The sequence below is a fragment of the Dipteris shenzhenensis genome, chromosome 21, assembly GCF_047967505.1.
Source record: "Dipteris shenzhenensis isolate YYH24624 ecotype China chromosome 21, Dip_SZ_1.0, whole genome shotgun sequence".
Taxonomy (NCBI): domain Eukaryota; kingdom Viridiplantae; phylum Streptophyta; class Polypodiopsida; order Gleicheniales; family Dipteridaceae; genus Dipteris; species Dipteris shenzhenensis.
The window spans coordinates 36,342,694-36,352,651 of record NC_141616.1 but is presented as its reverse complement, the minus strand read 5'-3'; the positions used below and the strand labels follow the sequence as shown (position 1 = coordinate 36,352,651).

The window sequence follows — 9,958 nt, the reverse complement described above, 5'->3', positions numbered from 1 at the left end:
AGGTTAGCACACCTTATTTGGATAAGAAACACTCATTCGCCCACTCATTCCTCGTGAGGAATTGAAAGATTGCACAGTGAGTTGGGGAGGTTTTGCCATGCCTACTTTCCCGCCTGTATCGCACATCCACACGTGTGTGTGTGTGTATGCAAGGTGCTATTTAGTTAAGAATTCCTTAGCAAGGTACAACATGTGTGCACATTCACATGTAAGGAGCCATTCGTTCGGAACTCCCTTCTTTGGGTGGGTCTGTTCCACTCAAGGGATGCGAGGGGAATAATTCGGCCTCTTTAATAGGAGGTTCATGATATTGGTTATTGACAATGGTTTCCAAGTTCTTAACGTTCAAGTAGTTTGACATGCTTTGATTTGGAGTAGTTTTCTAGTGGTAGGAGCATGAGGAATGCTCTAAGAAAAAAGAGGTAGGAGCATGAGGACATGAATGCTTGATTTGAGGCATGTGGAAGCAGAGGCTTAGTAGGGACAGTTGTGGTTCTTTGTTCTCGGTGGATATCTAACCCATCAATATGAAGGTTAGAACTCTGGTGTGGTCAAATCATGGAATGGGTTGGGAACTTGGAATTATGTGTGGGTCTCTTTTTATTAGTATAGCTTTTATAGTCACACACTTTTTTTAAGTGAAAATTTTATAGTCACACACACACACACACACACACCCCCCCCCCCCCCCCCCCCCACACCCACACACACACAAGGGTCTCTTTTAGTATAGCTTTTATAGTCTCTCTCTCTCTCACACACACACACACCCCCACACACACCCACACCCACACACACACAGAGGTGCGCGCACACACACACACACACATGCTTTTTTGGGTGAAACTCTCTCTCTCTCTCTCTCTCTCTCACTTTTTAAAGTGAAAACTCTCTCTCTCTCCCACACACACACACAACCACACAAAGACACACATGAGTGCACTCCCATGCAGTACAAGCATGGGATGGAAAAATAAAACCTGCAAGCGTGGAGCATGAGGGCGTGACAGGTGTAAGGAGGGGGGGGGGGGACGAGAGCATGACGTCATAAGTTGAAAGGGACTCCAAAAACGTGTGTATGTATGGTGCGTGTGGGGTTATCAATTTTTGTAGAGTGTGGGGGTCTCACATTTTTTGTTGTTGTTGTTGTTGTTTGTCGTCTTTCTTTTTTCTTCTGTTTGTGAATTGATGAGAAAGCTGAACGAGAGAGAGAATGTCCAATTCCTGTTGATTTCGTTGTTTGTGACGATGATTTGTTGTTTGTGAGATGATTTGTTGTTTGTGACGATGATCATCATCGTCATCCTCAGGCCAGTTTTTCCATCCTTCTGCAGTTTTCCATCTCTTCCCCTGCAGATTCTTGCACAATTTTGCGTCACAATCTGTACCCGACGCTCTCAAGCTTTCGTGCAACCATTTAATTGCTTATCCTCTGCTTCCAAATTTTGCAACAATCCAGTTTTGCATCACATTTTGGTTTTGAGTTTTTGCTCGCCTTCTTGAGTTCAGCGCACTGAGTTTTGCTAAGCTTTCTTGTGTGAGCTTAGTGAGTTTTGCGAAGATTTCTGAGCGTGAGTTTAGAGCTTTGATTCGGCTGCTCACACTGCACACAAGCTATCCGCTCTTCTGTCTGTTATTCCGCCCTCTCAGCTTCATTTTCAGTCGCTCGTAAACTCACCAATCTAAGCCTCGAAGCTCGAATGATTTCGCTTCCGAGTCCCTCCATTTCTCGTGTTGGGCAGATGAAGGATTGCCTCTTCCTCCGACGATTTGAGTTCTTTTGTGGGCGCCGAAGGACGAGTCCCTTAGCCTTAGCATCTCGTTTCGAAGCACCTGGTCGGTTTCACGGATTTTCCGGTAGTCTGTCACTGTTGCTAATATCGGCAGCCATTTAAATGACAACAGCTCCTCCGAATCGACGGAACGTGTCATTCCGTCTTCACTTGTTTCATTCGTGTATAGAGGTCGGCTTCCAGCACACAAGATGCAGCTTCAAACTCCCAAGATGACTCTTTGGACTTCACCCAGCGAAGATGACCACAGTAGGAATCCAGAGGTGCAACAGAAACAGCCCGTCGAACAGTCCACCGTTTCAGCATGTAGCTGCGTTGGAATTTCTCAGAACTTGAGCGGGTGCTTCGTTTGTATGTCCGGAAAAAGTCGTCCCGGCATCGAGTTACAACAGCCACCCGAGAAGACCATAGAAAGTAATCCAGGAAAAGTGCCGGCTCGAATGCAAGCTACTGCAGCTGTCGAGCTCCTAGAGTCTTGGCCCAAGGAAAACAGAAAGTTTGGCTGGATGTATTGCAAAGGAGAGATTTTCTGCGCGTTTGGAGCCTTCAATCTTCTGGTCCTCCTCCTCTTCATAGGCCATCTAATGACGGGAAAGCAGAAATTCTTATTCATCTTTCCCTGTCTCCTGACCATTATTGGCTCCATTGTGCTGTTGGGCATCCTCGTTTGGAATTTTGCACGGAGTCAGGCAACGTGCTTTTACACCTCTCCTGTGCTATTCCTCCTCGCCTTTCTCTCGTGGTTCATACCGAATGTATTTTGCAAATCTGGTGCCGCCGGCCTACGGTGTGGATCTGAGCAAAGCCATTCTGAAACTGTGGGCTTGCTAGTCTCGATCAGCTTACCTTGGCTTTTGACTGCAGCACCATTAATGACATGGCAAGCCTCCTGCTTTCTGTCTGTCGTCATTCCCACTTTGTTCCTTTCTACTGTGCTTTTCCAAAATATGGCCACCAAATCAACCCTGCAAATCACGGCGGTATTTCCCATCGTTGTCCTCCTTACAGTTACGAATGTCTTGCTTCAATATCTGCGCACTTGCACGTTCACGAGAATTCTAGCTATGATTGACACCTGGGCGGATGCTTTAATAGAGAGCAAATTACACGAAGAGCAAGCCCTTGGGGCTTTGGAAGAAAGAGAGAAGGACAATGCAGAAAAAGTAAACAAGATGAGGCAATTTATCAGCTATATTTTTCATGAAATTCGGGGTACGTGAACTTTACCATTCAACATAAGTAAAATATTACAAGATGAAAAAGGTTTGGAGTGGACATTTTCGGTAGATTGCAACAAACCAGCCCATGTCACATGTGTTCCTTTATGCCTACATGTCTTGTGGAATGTTTTCGGCATACAAGAATGTGAGGCGTGTGTTTATATTACTATGTGCAGTCCCGTTCAATGCTGTTGTCTTGGGCATCGGGCACCTTCTGGCCTGCAATATTTCAGAGGATCAGCAGGAAATTCTGAAGATGATGGAGTCCTCTTCGTCCTCGATGATCCGTATACTTAACGATGTCCTTGACATGGGTAATCATTGATACGAAAATTCGTTTAAAATGTGCTCCTGCTTCTCCACAAATTTGACTAATCTCACAAGTTATGGAGAGTTGTTGTATTAAAGCTGATTGTGCGACTAACTTATTTAGAACAAGTATCTATTCCTGATTGCAATATGAGGAATTTTAAATTTTATCATGGATAAGTACTAACAGGGCACACTGATTACTGGCCCATCACAGGGAAGATAGAATCTGGGAAACTTCATTTGGAAAAACAGCCATTTAACATGGGAGAACTGGTTAGCTCTTTGATCTGGGCATATAAAGATACCTTTGACTCTAAGGGTATTGATTTCTCTCTGTGCATCGATCCGGGTACAAAAGAATTATTATCAAAGTATGACTTACTTGGAGACAAGCATCGTGTGAGTCAGGTAAGATTGATATTTGACGCTCTGTTTTAGGTATGATTCCTGTGCAAGGAGTTCTTGTTTCATATAAACACGTTTTTAGTTGGACGGAGAGAGTTTGATAAAAACGAATTCCAGGTTCTCTCAAATTATCTCTCAAATGCTATGAAGTTCACACCTCGTGGTGGCAAAGTTCACCTACGTGTCATCTGCAATGGCACATTTACAACAGATTCCTCACATGGAGAGGCTGAACGGTTGCAAGCTCTTGAAGGGCAAGGATTGAACCATGTAGGCCCTAGGGACATCGGCAGCTTCACCCTTGAGGGAGAATCTTTGTCTGCTGTGAAAGAGTCACATACAGTTGCAAGTGTAACAATATCTGTTGAAGATACAGGAATAGGTATCAGCAAAGAGGACCAGGCAATACTTTTTGAACCATATACGCAAATTAGTGCAGGATCCTCGCAAGCTGGTGGTGGAACTGGCCTTGGCTTGAGTTTTGCTAAAAGGTATTGGTTTTTAATGGAACATCTCTCCTTGCATGTTATATTCTACAGCGTGACGTCTCTTGCAAATATGTGTTTGTTGATAGAAATGTAAGTTGCAATTAGACGACAAACAGCTCAAAGATACTTCAAAGTATCCACCTAAACAATACCATTGATAATGATTCTGAAGGGATGTCCTGATATGATAGGTAAGCATCTGAGATTCTGTGTACAGGGCAATTGATACTCGCTTGTTCTTCTTAGAAAAGAGAATGAGTTATTCATTGATTGTAAGGATCTGGTTCACTTGGGAGCAGTTGCTTGAGTGGGACCACCCACCTTTTCAGGATAGAGTGCTCATTGTATGTCTCTCAGGCCGGTGACTGTTGCAGGTAGAGAAGGTGACTTCTTTTCTACACAGGAAGAGACTATTTTCATAGGTACAAGGCATCCATGATTCAATCTAGGGTGGGGAAGTCTCAGGATAGTAGCATCAGCATTGAATATTTGGTCAATTAGTTACCTTAAGAAAGGATAAGAGAGAGAGAGATTATGTTATTCTTAGAATCTACATCATCTAAACATCAACCAGGTGCAGATATATGACAGTTGGCATTGACATTATGTCACACGGTTCAGTACAGAAGGTGAGGCAGTTCTTCATTGATTTTATGACCACTATTTCATCTTAAGTAGAAGGGATGAGCGTTGTTGTCAATATGGTTCATCTCTTTGTTGTGTTCTAGTATTCAGCCAAGTAGCTCACGTTTGGCCCCCTTATTACAAGTAGTGCACGGACTGAGCATTGTGGATCTGGCTGCCATAATAAGGAAGTCTAGTGTGGTTCATTCATTTGTGTGAGTAGTTCCACATTGTACTTGCAGCCACTTGGCACTCAAAGAGTTAATAATCCTACATTGGAAGGCTCTCTATCATTACAGGTTGACACTCTGTTATCGTGCATGCGTGCCTCCTCTCTTCCTCTTGTTTCATAGTTTCAGCCCATTAAGTTCTTGTTTTGCACGTGGCAAAATGAGAACTCCAGTGGTTTCCGGCACAAAAAACTTCTTAATGTAGCGTATCCTCCTCAAATGTAGTAGTCAACAAAAAAGGTGAATGCGTTGGAATGTGAACCGTCCATGGAGCCTTCTGCTAAGTCCATACATAAAGAGAAATGGACTTAGCTTAGTGGCTGTATGTTTTGCACTATTATATGCAAACTCAGCTATAGGAAGGTATTCCTCCCAATCAGCTCGCTTGTGAGAGACATACGTACGAAGCATATCCCCAAATGACTTGTGAACCTAGGATCATGATCATGGACAATCTCAGCTGGAATCCCATAAAGACTAAACAATTTCTCCACAATCACTTGTGCCAGTTGTGGAGCAGAAATTGTAGTCTTTGTTGGAATAAACTTGGCCATCATGGTCAGTCTATCCATGACCTACCCATATGGTATCACGTCCACGTTTAGTTCACGGAAATCCAACAATAAAATCCATGGAAATGCTTTCCCGTTTTTTATTTGGGATTTCCAATTGATGCAGCAAGCCACCTTGTCTCAAGCGTTTCGCTTTATTGACTTGGCGGCGTTGCTGACACTCTTGAGCATAATGTTTGACATCAACTCACATCTTTGGCCAATAGAAGTCTTTCTTAAACCAAAGCCAAAGTTCGTTAGGAGCTATGATGTCCGGCACAAGGGGTGTCATAACACTCAAAGAGGACTTTTTTCCTTGTGTCCTGGACGTCTCGTATGTAGACTTTTCTCTTTCGGAACAAGAGATCACTTGAATGGAATATCGATCTCTGATTTCTCTCCCTCTTAAACTTGAACCACCTGGTTCATCTGGGCATGCCCCAACCCTGGACCTGTTGCTAAATACGTTAGAAAGAATGAGCCTTTAAGGGATAGAAAGAGATCACTCCATTCTGGGCAAAGTATACTTTCTGTTCACTGTCCAGTGGGCCTTAGTTCCAAATCCACTTTTAACTTTTATGGCTTTTTATGGAAAGAAGAGGTGGCTAACACATGGCAGATACGTGGCTTGGATGTAGAACTTTTGCACATGCAAAGGTTGCCATGAGTTCAAGGGATGGTCCATGGATGAAGCTATTTTCTTGGGTCAATTCAGCCAGAATTTCGGCCATTTCTAGCAGCTCCTTGCCCAATCTTGTTCCCTCTTGTGTGTCCTCTCTTGCATCCGCACTTTGACTCCACACTTGCTTATCTACACTCCAGAGTGTGTTCGCCATCGTCCTAGTTCGCATTCATGTAAGCTTTGATAGCCTTGCTGCTCCAACTGCTTTATCTAAATCCAGCCAGCAATTCTCGTGTCAGCCACATGCTACCCTTTTTTCTGATCTCTAGGGCTCTGTCTTCCGATCATCCGTGCTGATGCCTATGGAGGGTGTGCAACACGATGAATCACCCCCTCTTGATCCATCTATGTCTCAGCTTATATCAGAGATAAATGATAATGAACGAAATGGTTACATATCTGTAATAGCAAAGCGATGCTTGCTTATCACGGGCATCCATTGTTTTCTCTTGAGCCTTATGTTGGGGAGAAGAAGAGTATGTGCAGTCCTGGCTAAACCGATTGGGACACACATTTTAGTTTGGTGAACTATCCAGAGGCTCATCGTGTGACTACTGTGGAGGCATACTTGCGTGACAATGTGAGTATCTGGTTCCAAGAGTTGAATAGGACATTGGAAGCATCTCTCTCTTGGGTTGCATTTAAAGTTAAGTCCATAGAGAAGCTCTCGAAAGAACCTGATGGGTTTGAGAAAAATTTCAACCTCAAAAGGCTTGTGATGATGTAAAAAGGACTGGAGGCATATAACAGTGGTTGCAACACAAGTTTCCTTTCTTTTTTGACGAGGTCTTTTTTGACTACGTATAACAATTCTTCTACCACAGTGGTCTCCCTCGAGACTATCAGAACAAGGTTCTGCGCAACAAACTTACATAACAAAGGGTGTAGTTCACTTTGCAAAGACCCATGATGATACCATTACATTGCGAGGCAACAAAGGTGCACCTATTGGATCGTCAGATGGCAATTCCAAAGGTGGTTGTTAAGAGAATAATGACTGAGTAAAGAGGCCTCACACCAATCTGACTCCTGTTGCAAACTTTCTCTACTGCTTTCGAACTTTCCTCGAAAGCGGTAGTGAAAGGATTCAAGAAATTCGGCAAAGGACAAGGAGCAGTCCCTCTGATTCAAGTGTTACAAGGTTGGCCACATTGCTAAGAATTGTACCTTTGTTGCCCCAAAGAAGAATAACGAACGGGACGAAGGGAAAATATTTCATGTAGCAAACGTTTTCATGCCAAGTATGTTGCTGAAATTTTGAGCATTGATTTATTACTTTCGGCATGGCTTGTGATTTGTTTTCATAGATGTTTGGTCCACATGATCTTTTACTCATATGTGGGATCCTAAACGGATGTAAAATGAATGTCACACAAGTACTTGTAACTTTATCCACATGTCTCTAGTGTACGAATCCAAGCTGTACCATTCTTATGTGGTGAAGTTCTCCCAAGGTAATTCCGAGGTATGGGATTGTAGTGTACCTACGGCTTTCTTACAAATTTAGGAATATGAAGAGAGTTTCGTTTCATATTTTGAAGATGGTATTGTTCATTAATGAGGCGATTCATTGTGAAAAATCAGTTTTTAATATTAATAATTATAATAGACAACTGTTAGTCTTCGTGAACAAAGTCGATTCCATGGATTTGGACTGTTGTTTTTTGATTCGTGATGTACGAGAAGGATTGTGGACTTAATCTGGGGCATTATATGCTACGTCCATGACTGGACTGGCGAGGGTATAGGCTTATCAAAGCCTAGGCCTGACTAAGCTGGGATGTAGGAATAGATCTAAGGTTACAACATGGTCTGACCCGGGGTTAGGAATAACCTAGGGTGGAGACTAGAGCTAGCAAAGGTGAGGTCTAGATCTTGTGGATAGAGCTAGCCCGCTGAAGGCAAGGCATGGCTGAGCTATACTTGGCAAAGGGTGGCCACAAATTAAAGTAAAGTTACTTTATGCATGCATGCTAAAGTGTTGGCTCATCTACCCGGCTACCCTGTGGAAGCTCTGTCCACCAGTGTTTGAATTTGGACCAACAACGACCTTTCTTCTTTGGCTAGCTTGTCTTCTTCTTTGCAGCATTCTTGTATTTGAGCTGTGCCCCCTGTCAGTTCTGCACCGCGCATTCGCACTGATGGCCCCCCTGGTTCTCCTGTCGGATCCTCTCCTCCTGTCAGCTTTGCTCCGCCCGTTCGCACTGATGCCCCCCTATCGCTGCTTCAACTCTGCTTGCCCCACCATAGTCAACCAATCCCTGCATCCCACAGATTCCGCTTTTTAAGAGACCTATCTCCCGCTCCGATCCAGCAAGTGTCATTCAGAATTCGAAATGAAAATGTCTAAAGAAATATTTCTGGAATCCCTACGAAGGGCTGCAGGGACTGTTGCACAGCCCAGAGACGGTACCAAGAAGCGCAGAGGAAAAAGCCAGTGCCCCTACCCGATCGTGGTGGGCACGGTTGTTATTAAAGTTATCACCCATGTGGTCCCAAAAGAAGAGACACAGGATACCGCGATCATTGAGTTCTATTGTTGTTCTATTGATGAACTTCTCCCTTGTTTTGCTGCTCTCTGGGGAAGAGAACTTATCATGATGTATAAAGTCTTTCTGAACTTTTTAATATAAACCCTCATTTCTGGGGGGTAAAAAAAATGTTGGCTCACAACTAAAGATAGCCGGGGCTTGGTCTATAAGTATAGGCCAGGGGCTTGTTATTAGGGGTTCGAGGAGTGCGCTGCTCTGGGCATTGACTTGCTGGCCTGGGAGCAACAGCTAGAGGAATGGGCATGTGGTATGGGACGCATGTCTGGCCTTCGAGGCTGGTTGGCTCTCTGTGGTGGTCTAGACCTCTAGCTTGGGGGTGCCTTGACGTATTGAGCTTATGGCTGGGAGGTGAGCTGGTAGCTCCGACCCTTATGGGTTGTATGCAAGTGCATCCAGTGGTTTGACAGGACTCTAGCTTGAACTTGTACCTTACTAGGGTCTGGGGCTTACCAGACGTGGATAGGGGTTGTTTCATTTGGTATCAGAGCCAGCTTCGAGCTCTGTAGAGTCTTGACGCTGTGAGGGAAAGCATAAATTCCCTTGGGAGTGCTGATCCTGCTAAAGGATGCACATGTCCTGGTAGACTCTGGAGGAAGGAGAAGAGAAATTGTTGTGCTTGAGATTAGTGTTTGTTGTGTATGCTGAGATATGGCTTCAAGATAAAATACGAGCTGTTTGAAATTTCGTTTTTGCTCCCTCAGGCTGTGCATGCGAGTTGTTACGTGTTGCAAGGGTTGCAACAGGTTGAGAACCAAGCAGGAGAGAAATCACAGCAACAAGAGGGAATTCTGGCTTGAAAACGAATTTCTAAAATGGTGTTTCGCCTGAAAACGAATGCCAGGAAGGCAATATGAATTGCCAGAAGAAATTGTGTGAAGATGCTGATTTAAGGCTGGTCTGTACAGCAGCGTGGAAAAGGTGTGCCGCTGTTTCAGGGCTGGCTAGGCTCTACATGACTTGTTGCGACTGATCGAAGCAGCCTGGAACAGACATAGATTTGTTCCAGGGCTGCGTGTGGGCTGGAAAATCGCTACAAAGCAGCTCACTTTGTGGCCTAGATGCTTCATGGCTGCTTGTAGTTTTCTCAAGGCTGCATGCATG

General features: G+C 44.2%; 1 protein-coding gene across 3 annotated transcripts in view; it reads left to right on the top strand.

Moving 5' to 3' along the window:
* The first annotated feature begins 1,170 nt into the window (after positions 1–1,170).
* LOC147888801 (two-component system protein A-like) overlaps positions 1,171–9,958 on the top strand; it is a 29,650-nt gene continuing 20,862 nt past the window's right edge. For 2 of the 3 annotated variants that reach the window (XM_087392761.1, XM_087392762.1), the window contains exons 1-4: positions 1,171–3,005; positions 3,190–3,327; positions 3,540–3,733; positions 3,848–4,221. In XM_087392761.1, the coding sequence (XP_087248887.1) occupies positions 1,985–3,005; positions 3,190–3,327; positions 3,540–3,733; positions 3,848–4,221 (1,727 nt within the window). In that variant the 5' untranslated portion in view covers positions 1,171–1,984. The remainder of the gene's footprint in view (positions 3,006–3,189; positions 3,328–3,539; positions 3,734–3,847; positions 4,222–9,958) is intronic. The other variant, XM_087392764.1, reaches the window with a different exon arrangement.